Consider the following 22,018-nt stretch of genomic DNA (forward strand, 5'->3'; position numbering starts at 1 on the left):
TCATATTTCGCTTGGGACAGCTTACATGTTGAATTCTCTCATTTCAAGGAACCCACGCAGGTCCCGGGGAGAAGGTAAAAACTCTGTAAAGGCAGCACCCGTAGTCTGGATCGAACCCGGGTCTATAAAGCCCCTGTCCCACTTAGGAAACCTGAACGGAAACCTTCTGGAGACTTTGCGCTCCACCCAAGGTTTCCGTGCGGTTCCCGGAGGTTGCAGGTGGTTGCCGGAGGTTGCAGGTAGTGGAAGCAGGTAGGGAGACTGACAAGAACCTCCGGGAACCGCACGGAAACCTTGGGTGGGGCGCAAAGTCTCCAGAGGTTGCCGTTCAGGTTTCCTAAGTGGGACAGGGGCATCAGGCAGCACCTCTACCGCTGCACCGCCTTGAAACACAGTTTGAGGACGTCTTACAGAGTGAAAAAATGAGAAATTAAATTGTTGAAAATCAGGAACCTGGATTGGATGTACAAATATGCTTAAATATATAGAATAGTTTAATGTTGAGCAGTAGTGTTGAACTCACCCATTCTCACAAAACATTTTGACTGAAGTCGTCCACTTTGTGTTTACTTCTACTGGGTGACCAGTGAACTTTAATCTGCGAGTTAAGCAATAAAAACGGCCTTAGGTCTAATAGGGTGACAGAGCTAAAAATATAAAGGCATCAAAATCTCACGTCCCATATTCACAAATACTCTACAGAACAAAATGGTGCCCTCAGTCGCGGGCCACGCCATCAATAAACGAGACACTTTCAGTCGGAGAGGATTGGCACACACAGTCAAATAGGTTATTGGGTGCTTCTCTCTCTCTCTCTCTGTCTCTCTTGCCTTTGAGTTCAAAGCATTGTAAGTCCCGAGCACTTGGAATAACAGTGTCTCTGGTCAAGTCCTCAAGAGCTGGATGGTTAACGTCCCAAACGGAAATAGCCGTGCTCTTCATCGCATCCGTTTGTTTCTCCCTCTCTCTTCCGTTCCTTGTTGGTGCTGTATATTTTTGTGCAAAGGTTACAGTTTTATAGTTCGCACGGGAAGTTCCTTCAGGGGGACTGTCAGCTCGTGGCCAGGTTGCAGGCTTCTGTGTCCAAGAAAAACAATCGCACTTTCCCTTGCAAGAAATTCAGGTACACATGGAAGATGGTTCTCACTGTTCTGCTGTTGAAGGTGGTCTGTGCAGCCGGCTGATCCCCATTGAGGCTGACCTGAATGGAAACAAGAGTATCACACGAGGTGTCATATCAGCAACAACTCGAAGCACACAAGAGACTGCAGATATAAGTGAGAGGAACAGACTTAGGCCATTCGGCCCATCGATTCTACTCAATCTTTCTCCCTCAACACCATTCTCCTGCCCTTCTCCCCACAACCAACAAAGAATGGAGCAGCTGGGCTTGTACACTCTAGAATTTTGAAGGATGAGAGGGCATCTCATTGGGGATGATCATCCATGATCACATTGAATGGCGGTGCAGGCTCGAAGGACCAAATGGCCTACTCCTGCACCTATTGTCTATTGGCAGCTGGGCTTGTACACTCTGGAGTTTAGAAGGATGAGAGGTAATCTCATTGAAACATACAAGATTGTTAAGGGTTTGGACACGCTAGAGGCAGGAAACATGTTCCCGATGTTGGGGGAGTCCAGAACTAGGGGCCACACACACACAGTTTAAGAATAAGGAGTAAGCCATTTAGAACGGAGACGAGGAAACACTTTTTCTCACAGAGAGTTGTGAGTGTGGAATTCTCTGCCTCAGAGGGCGGAGGCCGGTTCTCTGGATACTTTCAAGAGAGAGCTAGATAGGGCTCTTAAAGATTGCGGAGTCAGGGGATATGGGGAGAAGGCAGGAACGGGGTACTGATTGTGGATGATCAGCCATGATCTCATTGGATGGCGGTGTTGGCTCGAAGGGCCGAATGGCCTACTCCTGCACCTATTGTCTATTGTCTAACCCCCTTATTAATCAAGAATCTGTCAATCTCTGCCTAAGAAATATCCATTGACTTGGCCTCCACAGCCATCTGTGGCAAAGGGAGTTGGAAATGGAGCCCTGGTGAATGGGAAGAGACTACCTCAAACATTATGAGGTGAACCATCGGGATCTTAAAATGGCCAGGTAGCTTGAAATGGTCACAAAGCCGGTCTCCAGAGTTTAAATACTTTTCTTCCAATGCACAGAGGAGATTATACACTCTACCCAAACACATTGTGACAGGCCACTGTATTCATAGATCACCTCCATTGTGAATGCTTACATGGAGAGTTTTGATGGAAGATTTTAATATACATGGAATAAACGATGAAACTGTCCCTGATCCCAAAAATGTCAGCGGGAAGTGACTCTGGCCGTCTGGCCACATGGACGTCTGTGGAGGCCAAGTCAATGGATATTTTTCAGGCGGAGATGGACAAATTCTTGATTAGTACGGTGTCATGGGTTACGGGGAGAAGGCAGGAGAATGGGGCTGGGACCGTTTGCTGACCGGTTGCATCGTGGCTTGGTTCGGCATCTTGAGCGCCCAGGAGAGGAAAAGACTACAAAAAGTAGTAAACACTGCCCAGTCCATCATCGGCTCTGACCTCCCTTCCATCGAGGGTATCTATCGCAGTCGCTGCCTCAAAAAGACTAACAGTATCATCAAAGACCCACACCATCCTGGCCACACACTCATCTCCCCGCTACCTTCAGGTAGAAGGTACAGGAGCCTGAAGACTGCAACAACCAGGTTCAGGAATAGCTACTTCCCCACAGCCATCAGGCTAGTAAACCTGGCTCGGACAAAACTCTGATTATTAATAACCCATTATCTGTTATTTGCACTTTATCAGTTTATTTATTCATGTGTGTGTATATATTTATATCATGGTATATGGACACACTGATCTGTTTTGTAGTCAATGCCTACTATGTTCTGTTGTGCTGAAGCAAAGCAAGAATTTCATTGTCCTATCAGGGACACATGACAATAAACTCACTTGAACTTGAACTTGAACTTGGACGGTAAGATAGATCAGCATTGATTGAATGGCGGAGTGGACTTGATGGGCTGAATGGCCTAATTCTGCTCTGGGACCGTATGTACTTATGAACCTATTCCTTTACCATTCTGTTCAATGCCTCACATCTCAGCTGCTGTGATGGCTAAACCACTGACCGATTACAACCATATTCTCAATCAAGCCCCTTTGCGGCGATTTTGGCTTCATTCACTCTTGTTTTCTTCAGCAGTGTCTAAAATCCTCCTCTGAGATTAATAGTCGATGTGCTTTAGTTAAAAGGCATGCCGACGGTCATTGTTAATTAAGGTTTCGACGTTTCACCGTTCCTTATCTGCGGGCTGTGTTTTATTGGAAGAGACCAGGGTTTTGAGCCTTATCTAAGCGCAGTAATTAAGACCAAGAGTGGACACAGTTTTGGGAAGAGTCACTGGCCACACAGGCAGCGGGGCCAAAACAAATCCCGGAAATTGTGTCGGGCCCTTTTCCGCTCCTTATTCCGTTCTATTTACTGTCCACAATTCTCCAACACATCTGCCTGGCACCATCTCACCGCTACCTGCGATGCCCCCTGTCCAATATCTGCATGTGTCTCTCAACACAGCGCCAGAGACCTGGGTTCGATCCTGACCTTGGGTGCTGTCTGTACGGAGTTTGCACGCCCTTCCTGTGACCGCATGGGGCTCCAGTCTCCTCCCACATCCCAAAGGCGTGTGGGTTTGTAGACTCATTTGCATCATAAGGCCGTAGGTTTTAGGAACAGAATGAGGCCATTTGGCCCGTCGGGTCTACTCAAGATTCAAGAGATTCTAGAGAGTTTATTGTCATGTGTTCCAGATAGGACAATGAAATTCTTGCTTTGCTCTCAGCACAACAGAATATTGCAGGCATAAATACAGAACAGATCAGTGTGTCCATATACCATTGAATAATAATAATATAATAATGGATGGGATTTATATAGCGCCTTTCTAATACTCAAGGCGCTTTACATCGCATTATTCATTCACTCCTCAGTCACACTCGGTGGTGGTAAGCTACTTCTGTAGCCACAGCTGCCCTGGGGCAGACTGACGGAAGCGTGGCTGCCAATCTGCGCCTACGGCCCCTCCAACCACCACCAATCACTCACACACATTCACACACATTCACACACAGGCAAAGGTGGGTGAAGTGTCTTGCCCAAGGACACAACGACAGTATGCACTCCAAGCGGGATTCGAACCGGCTACCTTCCGGTCGCCAGCCAAACACTTAGCCCATTGTGCCATCTGTCGTCCCAAATGCCATTCAATGATGGCTGATCATAAAGTCATAGGTGATAGGAGAAGAATTAGGCATTCGGCCCATCAAGTCTACTCCGCCATTCAATCATGGCTGATCTATCTTTCACTCATAACCCCATTGCCCTGCCTTATTCCCAATACCCCTGACACCCTTACTAATCAACGTCACCTATTCCTTCGTTCCATAGATGCTGCCTCACCCGCTGAGTTTCTCCAGCATTTTTATCTACCTTCGATTTTTCCAGCATCTGCAGTTCCTTCTTAAACATTCTATATTCTTCCTTGTCTTTTCCCTATTTTACTTGCATGAAGTATCTCCCAACCCATCAACAACTAACTCTAATGCTATTTCTGCTGTTAGACTATGATGCTCCACGCCAACCAGTTCTTTGCCTAGATGGAGTGATTTAAAAAAAATCCAGCATTTAATCGCTCGGCAATAGTGACCTTTGACAAGGTGGTGATGTGTTGCCTTCTTAATGGCCCTGTCCCACGGTAAGAGTTCATTCCAAGAGCCCTCCCGAGTTTAAAAAAAAATCAAACACATGGTAAGCACGGAGAATGTACGTAGCGGGTACGTCGGAGCTCGGGGACGTCTCTTAGCGGCTCGTAACGCTAACGGCAGGTGCTCGGGAAACGCGGTAAGCTCGGGAAGACTCGTGAAGATTTTTCAACATGTTGAAAAATGTCCACGAGAGCCCCGAGTACCGACCAGCGGCCATTACAGGGGACGACAGGTGGCGCAATGGGCTAAGTGTTCGGCTGGCAACCGGAAGGAAGCCGGTTCGAATCCCGCTTGGAGTGCATACTGTCGTTGTGTCCTTGGGCAAGACACTTCACCCACCTTTGCCTGTGTGTGAATGTGTGTGAGTGATTGGTGGTGGTCGGAGGGGCCGTAGGCGCAGATTGGCAGCCACGCTTCCGTCAGTCTGCCCCAGGGCAGCTGTGGCTACAGAAGTAGCTTACCACCACCGAGTGTGACTGAGGAGTGAATGAATAATGCGATGTAAAGCGCCTTGAGTATTAGAAAGGCGCTATATAAATCCCATCCATTATTATTATTACCGCAAATCTCCGAGTTCGAATCAGGGCATACTCGGGAGGACTTTTTGAATGAATTCGTACAGTGGGACAGGGCTTGAAGCAACTGCAGCCATTGAGGTGGAGGATATACCCACATGCTGTTTGGGAGAAAGTTCTAGGATTTTTTCTCCGTGGCAATGGCGGAACGGTGATATTATATTTCCAAGTGAGGTGAGCAAGCTTGAAAGGGTTCAGAGAAGATTTACCAGGATGTTGCCAGGACTTGTGACCTCTCAGCTACAGGGAGAGGTTGAACAAGCTGGGACTCTATTCCTTACAGAGCAGGAGCATGAGGGTGATCTTAGAGAGGTGTACAAAATCATTGGAGGAATAGATCGGGTTAATGCAGTCTTTGGCCCAGAGTACCAGAGGACAGTGGTTTAAGATGAGCAGGGAAAGATTTAATAGGAACCTGATGGGCAACTTTTTTTACACAATAAATGGTGGGTGTACGAAATGAGCTGCTGGAGGAGATAGTTGAGGCAGGTACTATCCCAACATTTAAGAAACATTTTAGCAGGTGTATGGAGAGACCAGGTTTAGAGGGATAAGGGCCAAACGCAGGCAGGTGCGACTGGTGTAGATGGGTCATTTTGGTTGGGATGGGCAAGTTGGGCCGAAGGGCCTGTTTCCATGTTCTATGACTCTATGAGGATGATGTGTGGCTTGGAGGACAACTTCCAGGTGGTCCTGTCCCCATACTTTTGTTCCCCTTGTTCGTGTGGTTTAGTTTAGAGATACAGTGTATCATGACTACTATATTGTACTCATGCCTACTATAGGGACGACAGATGGCACAATGGGCTAAGTGTTCAGCTGGCAACCGGAAGGTAGCCGGTTCGAATCCCGCTTGGAGTGCATACTGTCGTTATGTCCTTGGGCAAGACACTTCACCCACCTTTGCCTGTGTGTGTGAATGTGTGTGAGTGATTGGTGGTGGTCAGAGGGGCCGTAGGCGCAGATTGGCAGCCACGCTTCCGTCAGTCTGCCCCAGGGCAGCTGTGGCTACAGAAGTAGCTTACCACCACCGAGTGTGACTGAGGAGTGAATGAATAATGCGATGTAAAGCGCCTTGAGTATTAGAAAGGCGCTATATAAATCCCATCCATTATTATTATTATATTGCATGCAAGAATTTCATTGTCCTATCTGGGACACATGACAATAAACTCTCTTGAATCTTGTCTTGAATTGACAGTGTGGAAACAGGCCCTTCGGCCCACTCAGTCAGTGCCGACCAACGAGTACCCATACACCAGTTCTATGTTTTGCATCTCACAGAAGCCAATGAACCTACAACCCTGCATGTCTTTGGGATGTGGGAGGAACCCGACGAGCTCTCCCGCTGCGCTTCTGTGCCACCCTAAGCTAGGAGAAGTCAAAGTTTTCGAAGATGACGGTGGGGGTTGGAAGGATTTATCAACCAGTACAGCTTCTTCCTGAATCTATTTGTGGAGTCTATGATATCTTCAGAACCGAACGGCAGTATATATATATTTTTTGAAAAGCTCCGCTAACAAATGCAGCATTGTACTGAAAACCTAGATCATCGATTTATGGTGCAGCGGGTAGAGCTGCTGCCTCACAGCGCCAGAGACCCAGGTTCGATTCTGACCTCGGGTGCTATCCGTGTGGAGTTTGCACGTTCTCCCCGTGACCGCCGGGTGTTCCAGGTTTCCACCCACATCCCAAAGGCGTGCGGGTTTGTAGGTTAATCGGCCCTCTGTAAATTGCCCCCCTAGTGTGTAAGGAGTGGATGGGAAAGTTGGATAACATCGAACTAGTGTGAAGGGGTGATCGATGGTCGGCGTGGGCCCGGTGGGCCGAAGGGCCTGTTTCCATGCTGTATCTCTAATCAATCACCCATTCACACTAGTTCTATGTTATCCCTCTATAGACAAGCAAATGCATTGTTTCTCCATTTTGCATTTAATAATAATAATGGATGGGATTTATATAGCGCCTTTCTAATACTCAAGGCGCTTTACATCGCATTATTCATTCACTCCTCAGTCACACTCGGTGGTGGTAAGCTACTTCTGTAGCCACAGCTGCCCTGGGGCAGACTGACGGAAGCATGGCTGCCAATCTGCGCCTACGGCCCCTCCGACCACCACCAATCACTCACACACATTCACACACAGGCAAAGGTGGGTGAAGTGTCTTGCCCAAGGACACAACGACAGTATGCACTCCAAGCGGGATTCGAACCGGCTACCTTCCGGTCGCCAGCCGAACACTTAGCCCATCGTGCCATCTGTCGTCCCATTTGGCCTCACCCTGACAACGGAGGAGGCCCAGGACAGAATGTGGGATTGAGAAAAACATTTTTCACACAGAGAGTGGTGAATCTGTGGAATTCTCTGCCACAGAAGGTAGTTGAGGCCACAGTTCATTGGTTATATTTAACAGGGAGTTAGATGTGGCCCTTGTGGCTAAAGGGATCAGGGGGTATGGAGAGAAGGCAGGGATGGGATACTGAGTTGGATGATCAGCCATGATCATATCGAATGGCGGTGCAGGCTCGAAGGGCCGAATGGCCTCTACTCCTGCACCTATTGTCTATGTTTCTATGTTTCTACGATCAAATTATTGGGCAGCATGCAACTGAACCCGGTTGAAAATCAAGGTATTAGTTGGGCTATTAATTAAAAGAGACAAGGTGTTAATAATATAATAATGGATGGGATTTATATAGCGCCTTTCTAATACTCAAGGTGCTTTACATCGCATTATTCATTCACTCCTCAGTCACACTCGGTGGTGGTAAGCTACTTCTGTAGCCACAGCTGCCCTGGGGCAGACTGACGGAAGCGTGGCTGCCAATCTGCGCCTACGGCCCCTCCGATCACTCACACACATTCGCACACAGGCAAAGGTGTTGACTTAAACAAGGTGTAAAAGACAGATATATTGAATAATATGAATCATATTTCAATCCAATATATTGACGTTGATATCTATGTCCTGACTGCGTTTGAACTTGACTAATTCCAGCAAGCCTAACAGACACACAGATTGCTCCTGACCCAATAATTGCTGTGGCTTCTCAAGGTCAATATCCCGTGACCCCGGGCATGCGACTGGATGGATTACGTGACAGCAAGCAGGAAGGAGCCTCATTATGTTTCTATTCCGTTATCTTTCCCAGCGTCAATATTTGAAGATGGTTGCTGGTTTAAAGCGCGTGATTATGAAGCTTTTATTAGAAAGGGATAAGGTAGTGTCACTGAAACGGGCTGCAATGTGTGTGGCAGTCAGGCATGGACAACTCAAGGAGATCATCCTGAAAACGGACTTGACATTCAATTCTGCATTTTGATTTTACCAAACAGGCCCTTCGGCCCACCGAGTTTGCACTGACCCATTCTTGCCCAGTCTGAAGAAGGGTCTCGACCCGAAACATTGCCTATTTCCTCCGCTCTATAGATGCTGCCTGACCCGCTGAGCTTCTCCAGCATTTTTGTCTACCATTTCACTGGTTATAAACTCGTAGAGAGTCATAGAATTATACAGTGTGGAAACATGCCCTTCAGCCCATCTTGCCCACACCGACCAACATGTCCTATCTACACTAGTCCCACCTGCCTCCATTTGCCCCATATCGCTCTAAACCTATCTTATTGATGTACCTGTCTAAATGTTTCTTAAGCATTGCAATAGTACCTGCACACTAGGCAGAATTTACAGATGGCAATCAACCTACAAACTTGCACGTCTTTGGAGTGTGGGAGGAAACTGGAGATCCCGGAGAAAACCCACGCAGGTCCCGGGGAGAACGTGCAGGCAAGCGCCTGTAGCCAGGATTGAACCCGGGACTCTGGCGCTATGAGGCAGCGACTCTACCAATGCGCCACCGAATGGCGCCCATATGCTTTTCCCCTACATTTTGGGACGTCAGATGGCACAATGGGCTAAGTGTTCGGCTGGCAACCGGAAGGTAGCCGGTTCGAATCCCACTTGGAGTGCATGCTGCCGTTGTGTCCTTGGGCAAGACACTTCGCCCACCTTTGCCTGTGTGTGAATGTGTGTGAGTGATTGGTGGTGGTCGGAGGGGCCGTAGGCGCAGATTGGCAGCCACGCTTCCGTCAGTCTGCCCCAGGGCAGCTGTGGCTACAGAAGTAGCTTACCACCACCGAGTGTGACTGAGGAGTGAATGAATAATGCGATGTAAAGCGCCTTGAGTATTAGAAAGGCGCTATATAAATCCCATCCATTATTATTATTATTACATTCAGTCGCATCTTGCTAGTGTATCGGCACTACTCACAGGTGTGAAGCTCTTCACCATCTGCGTGATGCTGCGGATGTTGCTGTAGCTCCTCTCTATTGAATACAACATGTTGCTGTTGACCGTCATGTTCTGGGCCTTCTGGACGGCGGCAGCAAGCAGCTTGAGGCCACTCTGGACCTCCTCGGCTTTCGTCCTCAGCTGCGGAGAAACCACAAAGGTTAGGGGAGATGGGTAGGCGCGGCACGGCGCCAGAGAAAACCCACGCAGCTCGCGGGGGAGAACGTACAAACTCCGCACAGACAGCACCCGTAGTCGGGATCGAACCCGGCACTGCATTCGCTGTAAGTCAGCAACTCTACCGGTGTGCCACCGTGAGCATGGCACTGTAAGGTGGGAGTTTAGGTGCAAGATTTGAAGATGCATGTGAGATGCGCAGTTATACAGCAGATCAGCAGAGATACACATGTTTGTTTCTCTGGTGCATCTGAAAAGGGAAGCAGGAAACTGGTTGAAAATTGTCCCTAGTGTGTTAATGCGCGGGGACCGCTGGCCGGGACGGGCCCAGTGGGCCGAAGGGCCTGTTTCCGCGCTGTATCTCTAAACCAAACTAAACTAAAATCAATACCCTCTTGTGTCAAAATCCTCTTCCTGAATCTTGCCCTGTGATATTTATTGTTACGAATAATGTGCTTGGATGATTCCAGACTGATTCCTGGGATGTCAGGACCTTCATATGAAGAAAGACTGGATAGACTCGGCTTGTACTCGCTAGAATTTAGAAGATTGAGGGGGGATCTTATAGAAACTTACAAAATTCTTAAGGGGTTGGACAGGCTAGATGCAGGAAGATTGTTCCCGATGTTGGGGAAGTCCAGAACTAGGGGTCACACAGTTTAAGGATAAGGGGGAAATCTTTTAGGACCGAGATGAGGAAAACTTTTTTCACACAGAGAGTGGTGAATCTGTGGAATTCTCTGCCGCAGAAGGTAGTTGAGGCCACAGTTCATTGGCTATATTTAAGAGGGAGTTAGATGTGGCCCTTGTGGCTAAAGGGATCAGGGGGTATGGAGAGAAGGCAGGTACAGGATACTGAGTTGGATGATCAGCTATGATCATATTGAATGGCGGTGCAGGCTCGAGGGGCCGAATGGCCTACTCCTGCACCTATTTTCTATGTTTCTATGTTTCTATGAGCCTTTTCAATTCCTTTGCTAATCTTGTGAAATTTAACGAGGTCAATTTAGATTTTTGTTGACAAAAGAACATGAGACTAACACGGTAGACTCTCCTCATAACAGTATTGCTTGGAACTTCTGCAGTCCGAGCACTTGTCTCCATGGCCTTTCATGGGCAATAGGATCTTTCAAATAGTTCAGTCATCAGCCCTTGCATTCCAGCACTTCATCAAGCTGTAACAAATCTCAACAGCGGCTGTGCATTCTCTTCCATTATAAAAATCAACTGGTCCTGTGGCCCAACATTTTAATTATCTTTGACAACAGCAGTATGATTTATTCATTCGACATATCACTGAAGTTCTTCCACATCAGGTTATGGTTCAGCCCAACCTCTCTCAGTGGCACTGCACCAAGTTAGATAGGTTTGCGCTCGTTTGGGCAGCATGTCTTTGAAACAGTATAATTTTTACCATTTGCCCAACATCCTATTTGTTTTTAAAATGTTCAAGGTCCCAAATAATCTCAGTGCACTCCATCTTGGATTTCTGGACTCGAGTGCACAAAATCATGAGAGGGATAAATGCGCAGAACCTCTAGCCCAGAGAAGGGGAATCGAGAACCAGAGGAAATAGGTTTAAGGTGAGGGGGGAAAGATTTAATAGGAATCCGAGGGCTATTTTTTGCACACAGAGGGTGGTGGGTGTATGGAACGAGCTGCCGGAGGAGGTAGTTGAGGCTGGGACTATCCCAACGTTTAAGAAACATTTAGACAGGTTTAGAGGGATATAGGCTAAACACAGACAGGTGGGACTAGTGTTAGATGGGACATGTTGGTCATTGTGGGCAGGTTGGGCCGAAAGGGCTGTTTCAGTGCTCTATGACTCTAAGATGTAAAAGTAATGCCCCCGTCCCACTTAGGAAACCTGAACGGAAACCTCTGGAGGCTTTGCGCCCCACCCAAGCTTTCCGTGCGGTCGCCGGAGGTTGCAGGTGGTTGCAGGTAGTGGAAGCAGGTAGGGAGACTGACAAAAACCTCCGGGAACCGCACGGAAACCTTGGGTGGGGCGCAAAGTCTCCAGAGGTTTCCGTTCAGGTTTCCTAAGTGGGACAGGGGCATTGGCATTTCATCCCCCGAAGACTGTTCCACCATTCACGCAGATTGTGTTTAAGTACCAGACACAAAATGCTAGAGTAACTCAGCAGGTCAGGCAGCAAAGGTACACAAAATTGCTGGGGAAACTCAGCGGGTGCAGCAGCATCTATGGAGCGAAGGAAATAGGCAACGTTTCGGGCCGAAACCCTTCTTCAGACTTCAGAGGTCAGGCAGCAACTCTGGAAGACATGGATCGGTGACGTTTCAGATCGGGACCCTTCAGCAGACTCAGCAGTCTGATGAAAGATCCTGACCCGAAACGTCTCCTATCCATATTCTCTGGGGAAACAGGGCAAGGATCTTATAGAAACTTACAAAATTCTTAAGGGGTTGGACAGGCTAGATGCAGGAAGATTATTCCCGATGTTGGGGAAGTCCAGAACTAGGGGTCACACAATTTAAGGATAAGAGGGAAGTCTTTTAGGACCGAGATGAGAAAATCATTTTTTACACAGAGAGTGGTGAATCTGTGGAATTCTCTGCCACAGAAGGTAGTTGAGGCCACACAGTTCATTGGCTATATTTAAGAGGGAGTTAGATGTGGCCCTTGTGGCTAAAGGGATCAGGGGGTATGGAGAGAAGGCAGGGATGGGATACTGAGTTGGATGATCAGCCATGATCATATTGAATGGCGGTGCAGGCTCGAAGGGCCGAATGGCCTACTCCTGCACCTATTTTCTATGTTTCTATGAAACTGAGTGATCCGCTGGGTTACTCCAGCATTTTGTATCCTTTTTTTGTAAACCAGCATCTGCAGTTCCCTCCACTCCCTGCACATCCATATGCCTATTCAAAAGCCTCTAAAATGCCACTATGGTATCTGCCTCAACCACCAACCCTGGCAAATATCACCCTCTATGTAAAAAAGTTACCCCGCAGATCTCCTTTCAACTTTGGCACCCCTCTATTTAAAGGGATTATTTGATAATCCGTATCAAACTGAAACTGTTGAAACTGTTCTCGCCTCACCTCTTGAATAGTTCCAACATTTAGTTACTACGGTAAAATGAAAGAAAAAAAAATCAGATATTTTTGGTTTCTGCTCCAGGTATTTATGTCTCAAAATAGCTCAGAAATGTTTCCAAGTATTATAATATCGATATAATACCTATCATATTCTAATCGTTTTCAGTTCAACTGAGGATAACATTTACCCACTTTCAAGTGGAAGGGAAATAGTGGAGAGGTTCCCAGCTTTACTGTGAAATAGTCCAAGACTTGAGTTGATTTTAAATGAGAACTCTTGAGTAGGCAGCGACAGATTTGCTGCCTTATGCCCCTGTCCCACTTAGGAAACCTGAACAGAAACCTCTGGAGACTTTGTGCCCCACCCAAGGTTTCCGTGCGGTTCCCGGAGGTTTTGGTCAGTCTCCCTACCTGCTTCCACTAACTGCAACCTCCGGCAACCACCTGCAACCTCTGGGAACCGCACGGAAACCTTGGGTGGGGCGCAAAGTCTCCAGAGGTTTCCGTTCAGGTTTCCTAAGTGGGACAGGGGCATTACAGCCCCAGAGACCCGGATTTGATCCTGACTATGGGTGCTGTGTGTATGGAGTTTGTGCTTTCCTCCCACATTCCAAAGACATGCAGCCGGTTTGTAAGTTAATTGGGCTGGTCGGTGCGGACTCGGTGGGCCACAGGGCCTGTTTATGCACTGAATCTCTAAACTATTCACTGGAGTTTAGAACTTGTATTCACTGGAGTTTAGAAGGATGAATGAGACAATGATCTTATAGAAACATATAAAATTATTAAAGGACTGGGCAAGCTAGATGCAGGAAAAATGTTCCCAATGTTGGGCCAGTCCAGAACCAGGGGCCACACACAGTCTTAGAATAAAGGGGAAGTCATTTAAGACTGAGGTGAGAAAAAACTTTTTCATTTGTGAATTTGTGGAATTCCCTGCCACAGAGGGCAGTGGAGGCCAAGTCACTGGATAGATTTAAGAGAGAGTTAGATGGAGCTCTAGGGGCTGGTGGAGTCAAGGGATATGGAGAGAAGGCAGGCACGGGTTATTGATAGGGGACGATCAGCCATGATCACAATGAATGGCGGTGCTGGCTCGAAGGGGGCGAATGGCATCCTCCTGCACCTATTTTCTATGTTTCTTTGTTAAAACTAAACCCATCTCCTCAGTTGTATCTGCACCCCTCTATTTTTGATCTTGAAAATCCTTTTCTCCGGATCCTTTTCTCTGGACTCTGGATGGTCAAAGCTGCCACAGCCAGACATAAAAACAGTTTTTATCCACGAGTAGTTGCTCTACTCAACAGCCAAAAATCTGTCGCCTCCCTTTGATCTGGTATTTTGTTGGTTCACATGCTTGATCAATGGTGTTTTATCATGAATGTTTTATTATTATTAATGTTTAGTGTTTCCTGAGTCATTCGAAACTGTCACTGTATGTCATGTTGTTACTTGTGGGCGGAGCACCAAGGCAAATTCCTTGTATGTGAATACTTGGCCAATAAACTTACTTACTTGGATGCTCCACCATTAACAGCCCTGCTTTCAGCTGATCATGTTCTGAGCATTAGAATTCCCTTCCTGCCACCTCCTCATCCATAGCTCTCTCCTCTCCTTTATGACACTGCTTAATAGCATCTACTTTGACCCGTATTGCTAGGCATCAGTTTTGAAATGTTATTAAGCTGCTATAGAAATGTTAAGGAATGTGTAGGGAGGAACTGCAGATGCTGGTTTAAACCGAAGCTGGAGATACAAAGCTGGAATAACACCGCGGGACAGGCAGCATCTCTGGAGAGAAGAATGGGTGACGTTTTGGGTTGAGACCCTTCTTCAGACATTGTTGCTTTTGCTTTAGAACACCCTGGGGAAAATGCTGGTCATTCTGGCCTTGAGTTGAACGCAGGAATAAAATCTCCATTCTGTAGAGTCTTAGAGCGATACAGCGTGGAAACAGGCCCTTCGGCCCAACTTGCCCACACCGGCCAACATGTCCCAGCTACACTAGTCCCCACCTGAGCATTTAATCCAGTAAAGAGTCAGATGGTCTCCAGTGGGGTATTTGATAGATCAGAACCACTCTCAAGTCGTTGCTAGAATGATTCTAGCAAAATCAATAACCCCACTCTCACCATCGACGGCACCACTGTCTCCCCATCTCCCCAGGCCCGCAACCTTGGCGTGATCTTTGATTCCACCCTCTCCCTTGAGCCTCACATCCGCCATGTCATTAAAACCTCCTTCTTTCATCTCCGCAACATCGCCAAACTCAGACCCTCTCTCACACCGCCCGCTGCTGAAAGACTCACCCATGCCTTCATCTCCTCCCGACTGGACTATTGCAACTCACTTCTCCTTGGCATCAGCTCCACCTACATCAACCGACTCCAACTGGTCCAGAACGCAGCCGCCCGACTCATCACCCACACCAAATCCTGGCATCACATCACTCCAGTCCTCAAACAACTTCACTGGCTTCCCATCTCCCACTGGATCACCTACAAAATCCTGGTCCTCACCTACAAAGCCCTCCACCATCTGCCCCCCCCCCCCATATCTCACTGACCTCCTCTCCCCCTACCAACCCTCACGGTCCCTCAGATCCACATCAGCCGGTCTCCTCTCCATCCACAAGTCCAACCTCCGCAGTTTTGGGGACAGAGCCTTCTCCAGGGCAGCTCCCAGGCTCTGGAACTCCCTCCCCCAACTGATCCGCAATTCCGTGTCCCTCACCATCTTCCAGTCCCGCCTCAAGACCCATCTCTTCACCTCTGCCTATCCTTAGCCCCACGTCCCCGTCCCTTTTCATCTGTGCATTAATTGCCTCATACTGTGTTTTGTATTGAATTCTGCTTTACTTGGTGTACTAGTCATGTCTCTACTATTTATTTCATTCCCCATACATGTTTGTCCTCTACATGCTCAATTTTTGTAAGGTGTCCTTGAGACTCTTGAAAGGCGCCCATAAATAAAATTTATTATTATTATTCTGTTGTCTGATAACAGCTAGGAAGAAACAGTCCCTGAATCTGGAGGTATGTATTTTCACACTTCTGTGCCTCTTGCCTGAAGGAAGAGGGGAGAAGAGGGAGTGGTCCTCTAACATGCCCCGCCATTCAACAAGTCCATGGCTGATGGTCAACCATCACACAATCTACATTCTCTTTCCTCATACACCAATTCCTCTAATGTTGAGAGCTCAGTTTATTACTGAGCCAGGCATCCTTCTGGGATACATGCCAATCAGTGCAAACATTGAAGAGGAATACACTTACATCCTTTGCTGCCCATTCTCTGTAGCTGACGCTGGTTTTCGGAAGGGTGAAATTTCCTGGGAGTGTGCAGGTCTCCTCACATTGTTTCTAAATGGAAACACACGTTAAAATGAGACAAAGATCAGTATTCCACCTTATCTATTGAAGGTACCACTAGGAGACCAGTGAAACCGCTGGGCATCATAGAAACATAGAAACATAGAAAATAGGTGCAGGAGTAGAGGCCATTCGGCCCTTCGAGCCTGCACCGCCATTCAATGATAGACACAAAATGCTGTAGTAACTCAGCGGGACAGACAGCATCTCTGGGCCTATTTCCATCGCTCCATAGATGCTGCTGCACCCACTGAGTTTATCTAGCATTTTTGTCTACTCTGGATAGAAGGAATGGGTGACGTCTTCAGTCTCAAGAAGGGTCTCGTCCAAAAACGTCACATAGAAACATAGAAAATAGGTGCAGGAGGAGGCCATTCGGCCCTTCGAGCCTGCACCGCCATTCGATATGATCATGGCAGAGAATTCCACAGATTCACCACTCTCTGTGTAAAAAATGATTTTCTCATCTCGGTCCTAAAAGACTTCCTCTACCACCTCATATTCTTTCATGCCTTTCCCACAACCTCATTGTGCCTTTAGACTCAATTATTTAGCCCAATTTACTAACTTCTTGTCTCATGTCCCGCCCACCTCTACAAACACTAAGTGATGGGGAATCTCTGATGGTGGGTCAGCCAACATCTGTGGAGGAAATGGACAGGTGCCAATTCGAATTGTGACCCCCTTCTTCAGACTGAAAGGTTGCCTGTCCAACTCCTCAAAGCTGCTCCGCCATTCAATCAGATCCAAGTTGACCTCCAGTCTCCACATAATCTTCTTGCTCCTTCTCCATGTAGCCCTTGGGTTCCTCTGAAGTGGACTTTGTGTTTTCCTCAGCATTCCAGCACCTGCGGTTCCTTGTGTCTCCTTTATGTTTACTACCCCTCTCTTTCTTCCAAAGTCGAGGCTAAGTTGATGACAGAGTCTGAAGAAGGGTCTTGACCCAAAACATCGCTATCCATGTTCCCCAGAGATGCTGCCTGATTCGCTGAGTTACTCCAGCACTTTGTGTCATTTTTTTTTGTATACTAGCATCTGCATTTACTTGTTTAGACATAAAAACATAGAAAATAGGTGCAGGAGTAGGCCATTCGTCCCTTCGAGCCTGCACCGCCATTCAATATGATCATGGCTGATCATCCAACTCAGTATCCTGTACCTGCCTTCTCTCCATACCCCCTGATCCCTTTAGCCACAAGGGCCACATCTAACTCCCTCTTAAATATAGCCAATGAACTGGCCTCAACTGCCTTCTTTTTTTTTCTTTTTTTTATTTATTTATTAGAAGTAGACATATTATAAAATGTAGTTACATATTATAGTAAAAAAACTTTTCATATACATCAGTCATACATTATTAAAATTTTCCATTATCAATTACTTCTGCTTCTAGTGTTTTTATTTTTTATAGAAAGAGGGAAAAAGAGAGGGTAGAAAGTTACAAATAAAAAAGAAAGCAAAAAAAAACACAACAGAAAAACAAGGGAGGTGGAATGGGTTAACTGTAATACATCAATGGAGATAGGTTCGTAGGTTATAAAGTATAGCTTTTCATCTATTCCTGAGTTCAAGTTTCAGCTGGGTCCTCGTGCTGTGCCAATCTATCCCTACCTTCTGTGGCAGAGAATTCCAGATATTCACTACTCTCTGTGTGAAAAATGTTTTTCTCATCTCGGTCCTAAAAGATTTCCCCCTTATCCTTAAACTGTGACCCCTTGTTCTGGACTTCCCCAACATCGGGAACAATCTTCCTGCATCTAGCCGTCCTGCATCTGCATCTTGATGGAACCTGCTATCTAGAATTACGTAACTGATTAGGTCATATCAACCTGGTGTACCTGGACTGCACTTAATCCATGCGGGCATATTGTAAATGGATGGAGTACTCCCGACAGACTCAGTGTATCTACAAAATATGGACACAAAATGCTGGAGTAACTGAGTGGGACAGGCAGCATCAAGTCCAGAAGTCCAGAACTAGGGGTCACAGTTTAAGGATAAGAGGGAAGTCTTTTAGTACCGAGATGAGAAAATCATTTTTCACACAGAGAGTGGTGAATCTGTGGAATTCTCTGCCACAGAAGGTAGTTGAGGCCACAGTTCATTGGCTATATTTAAGAGGGAGTTAGATGTGGCCCTTGTGGCTAAAGGGATCAGGGGGTATGGAGAGAAGGCAGGGATGGGATACTGAGTTGGATGATCAGCCATGATCATATCGAATGGCGGTGCAGGCTCAAAGGGCCGAATGGCCTCCTCCTGCACCTATTTTCTATGTTTCTATGTGACGTTTTTGGACGAGACCCTTCTTGAGACTGAAGACGTCACCCATTCCTTCTATCCAGAGTAGACAAAAATGCTAGATAAACTCAGCGGGTGCAGCAGCATCTATGGAGCGATGAAAAAATAGGCCCAGAGATGCTGTCTGTCCCGCTGAGTTACTACAGTATTTTGTGTCTATCTTTGAGGGCAAGGCGATAATGGTTATGAGGGCAAGGAGAGAATCTGTCCGGTAAATCCAGAGAAGCCAGCATAGCGAAGTGTAAAGTGTAATTGAGAATGTCATCAGCAGAGGGAGAGACTGTAAGGGATTGAGTTTGACAAGTTAATGTGGCATTGCAATTACAGACTGGATGATGGAGAGCTGCCACATGCCATGGCCCTGCATCAGTAGCCAGGGAATCTATTGTTTAAAGATAGGACTGATCTGTGCAGAAGGAACAAGTTTCCCAAAAATTAGTCAGCACCAGGCCGTTGTTACAGTAAACATTGTAGCCTGCAAACAACTGTGAGGAATGTTATCAGCTAAACACTTAACATACTGGTATGAGATTCCTCTCTCTGCTATTTTAACAGAGGTGTTAAATGCTTTTGCAATAACCAGGTTAAGCATTTGGGAAAATAGTGTGAAGAGGAATCTGATGCATGCTCTCTGACGCTGAACGACGATAACTAGGGTTACTCATTGACGGGGCTTTTTCAAAACTATGGCCATGCGATGTGTTTGTATGATGTCCCGAGCTCTCTCTGCTCACATTATTTGCACCGCTACTGTGCTATAATAATAATAATAATAATGGATGGGATTTATATAGCGCCTTTCTAATACTCAAGGCGCTTTACATCGCATTATTCATTCACTCCTCAGTCACACTCGGTGGTGGTAAGCTACTTCTGTAGCCACAGCTGCCCTGGGGCAGACTGACGGAAGCGTGGCTGCCAATCTGCGCCTACGGCCCCTCCGACCACCACCAATCACTCACACACATTCACACACACAGGCAAAGGTGGGTGAAGTGTCTTGCCCAAGGACACAACGACAGTATGCACTCCAAGCGGGATTCGAACCGGCTACCTTCCGGTTGCCAGCCGAACACTTGGCCCATTGTGCCATCTGTCGTCATACTGGAACTGCAGATGCTGGTTAATACACAGAAGGACACAAAGTGCTGGAGTAATGGCACGGGGGCGCAGTGGTAGAGTCGCTGCCTCACAGCGCCAGAGACCCGGGTTCGATCCTGACTACAGGTGCTACAAAAAGTAGTAAACACTGCCCAGTCCATCATCGGCTCTGACCTTCCTTCCATCAAGGGGATTTATCGCAGTCGCTGCCTCAAAAAGGCTGGCAGCATCATCAAAGACCCACACCATCCTGGCCTCACACTCATCTCCCTGCTACCTTCAGGTAGAAGGTACAGGAGCCTGAAGACTGCAACAACCAGGTTCAGGAATAGCTACTTCCCCACAGCCATCAGGCTATTAAACCTGGCTCGGACAAAACTCTGATTATTAATAACCCATTATCTGTTATTTGCACTTGATCAGTTTATTTATTCATGTGCGTATATATTTATATTATGGTATATGGACACACTTATCTGTTTTGTAGTCAATGCCTACTATGTTCTGTGTGCTGAAGCAAAGCAAGAATTTCATTGTCCTATACAGGGACACATGACAATAAACTCACTTGAACTTGAACTTGTCTGTGCAGAGTTTATACGTTCTCCCCGTGACCCGCGTGAGTTTTCTCCGGGTGCTCCGGTTTCCCCCACACTCCAGGTTTGTGGGTTAATTGGCTTGGTAAAATTGTAAATTGCTGTTCCTGCGTGGGCCTCAGAGTGAGGTCCACGCCGACAGGTGAAGGAGGCCCAGAACAGGAAGGTCAGTGTGGCAATGGGAAGAGGAGTTCATGTATTTAGCAACCAGGAGATCTAGTAGGCCTTAGCGGACCTAGTGTGGTGTCTGGAGAGCAGAGAGAGGTGGACTGTGGGCTCCGGGAGGAGGGCCACAAGCGAGACTGTGTAACGGTAGGTTGCTGAATCTGTTTCGTTTCCTAATAGAAGATTGAGGGGGGATCTTATAGAAACTTACAAAATTCTTAAGGGGTTGGACAGGCTAGATGCAGGAAGATTATTCCCGATGTTGGGGAAGTCCAGAACAAGGGGTCACAGTTTAAGGATAAGAGGGAAGCCTTTTAGGACCGAGATGAGAAAATCATTTTTTACACAGAGAGTGGTGAATCTGTGGAATTCTCTGCCACAGAAGGTAGTTGAGACCACAGTTCATTGGCTATATTTAAGAGGGAGTTAGATGTGGCCCTTGTGGCTAAAGGGATCGGGAGTATGGAGAGAAGGCAGGGATGGGATACTGAGTTGGATGATCAGCCATGATCATATCGAATGGCGGTGCAGGCTCGAAGGGCCGAATGGCCTACTCCTGCACCTATTGTCTATGTAAACACAAATGAAACCTTACATTATACCAATAGCAGACCGCATAAGCTCACACAATGGCCTACCTACCGCAGTATTTGCAGCATTCTTCGCTTCTCGAATGTAATTGTCCAGTACGCGGATGTCACAGACTGGCTGGAGAGGAGTTGACTTTGCAGGTTTTATGTAACTGAATAACATCACTAGAACTGCAAGAAGTCCTGCAAGAAATGGGAGTCAAGATAAAGAACGATCAGTTAACATGTGGTCACATTTGAGACAAGAGACAGAACTTTTGGACAGGTTTGAATTTGAGTTTGGTTTATCGTCCCGTGTACCGAGGTACAGTGAAAAGCTTTTGATGCGTGCTAACCAGTCAGCGGAAAGACAATGCGTGATTACAGTTGTGCCTTCCACAGTGTAGAAACATAGAAACATAGACAATAGGTGCAGGAGTAGGCCATTCGGCCCTTCGAGCCTGCACCGCCATTCAATATGATCATGGCTGATCATCCAACTCAGTATCCCGTACCTGCCTTCTCTCCATACCCCCTGATCCCTTTAGCCACAAGGGCCACATCTAACTCCCTCTTAAATATAGCCAATGAACTGTGGCCTCAACTACCTTCTGTGGCAGAGAATTCCACAGATTCACCACTCTCTGTGTGAAAAATGATTTTCTCATCTAGGTCCTAAAATACTTCCCTCTTATCCTTAAACTGTGACCCCTAGTTCTGGACTTCCCCAACATCGGGAATAATCTTCCTGCATCTAGCCTGTCACACCCCTTAAGAATTTTGTAAGTTTCTATAAGATCCCCCCTCAATCTTCTGAATTCTAGCGAGTACAAGCCGAGTCTATCCAGTCTTTCTTCATATGAAAGTCCTGCCATCCCAGGAATCAGTCTGGTGAACCTTCTCTGTACTCCCTCTATGGCAAGAATGTCTTTCCTCAGATTAGGAGACCAAAACTGTACGCAATACTCCAGGTGTGGTCTCACCAAGACCGTGTACAACTGCAGTAGAACCTCCCTGCTCTTAT

General features: G+C 46.9%; 1 protein-coding gene across 1 annotated transcript in view; it reads right to left on the minus strand.

The window, feature by feature from the left end:
• Positions 1-508: 508 nt before the first annotated feature.
• epo (erythropoietin) overlaps positions 509-22,018 on the minus strand; it is a 30,831-nt gene continuing 9,321 nt past the window's right edge. The window contains exons 2-5 of the mRNA XM_033016336.1: positions 21,068-21,198; positions 16,170-16,256; positions 9,634-9,795; positions 509-1,201 (exon numbers count right to left, since the gene is read on the minus strand). Of these exons, the coding sequence (XP_032872227.1) occupies positions 1,052-1,201; positions 9,634-9,795; positions 16,170-16,256; positions 21,068-21,198 (530 nt within the window). The 3' untranslated portion in view covers positions 509-1,051. The remainder of the gene's footprint in view (positions 1,202-9,633; positions 9,796-16,169; positions 16,257-21,067; positions 21,199-22,018) is intronic.

The sequence above is a fragment of the Amblyraja radiata genome, unplaced genomic scaffold (genome assembly GCF_010909765.2).
Source record: "Amblyraja radiata isolate CabotCenter1 unplaced genomic scaffold, sAmbRad1.1.pri S43, whole genome shotgun sequence".
Lineage (NCBI taxonomy): Eukaryota > Metazoa > Chordata > Chondrichthyes > Rajiformes > Rajidae > Amblyraja > Amblyraja radiata.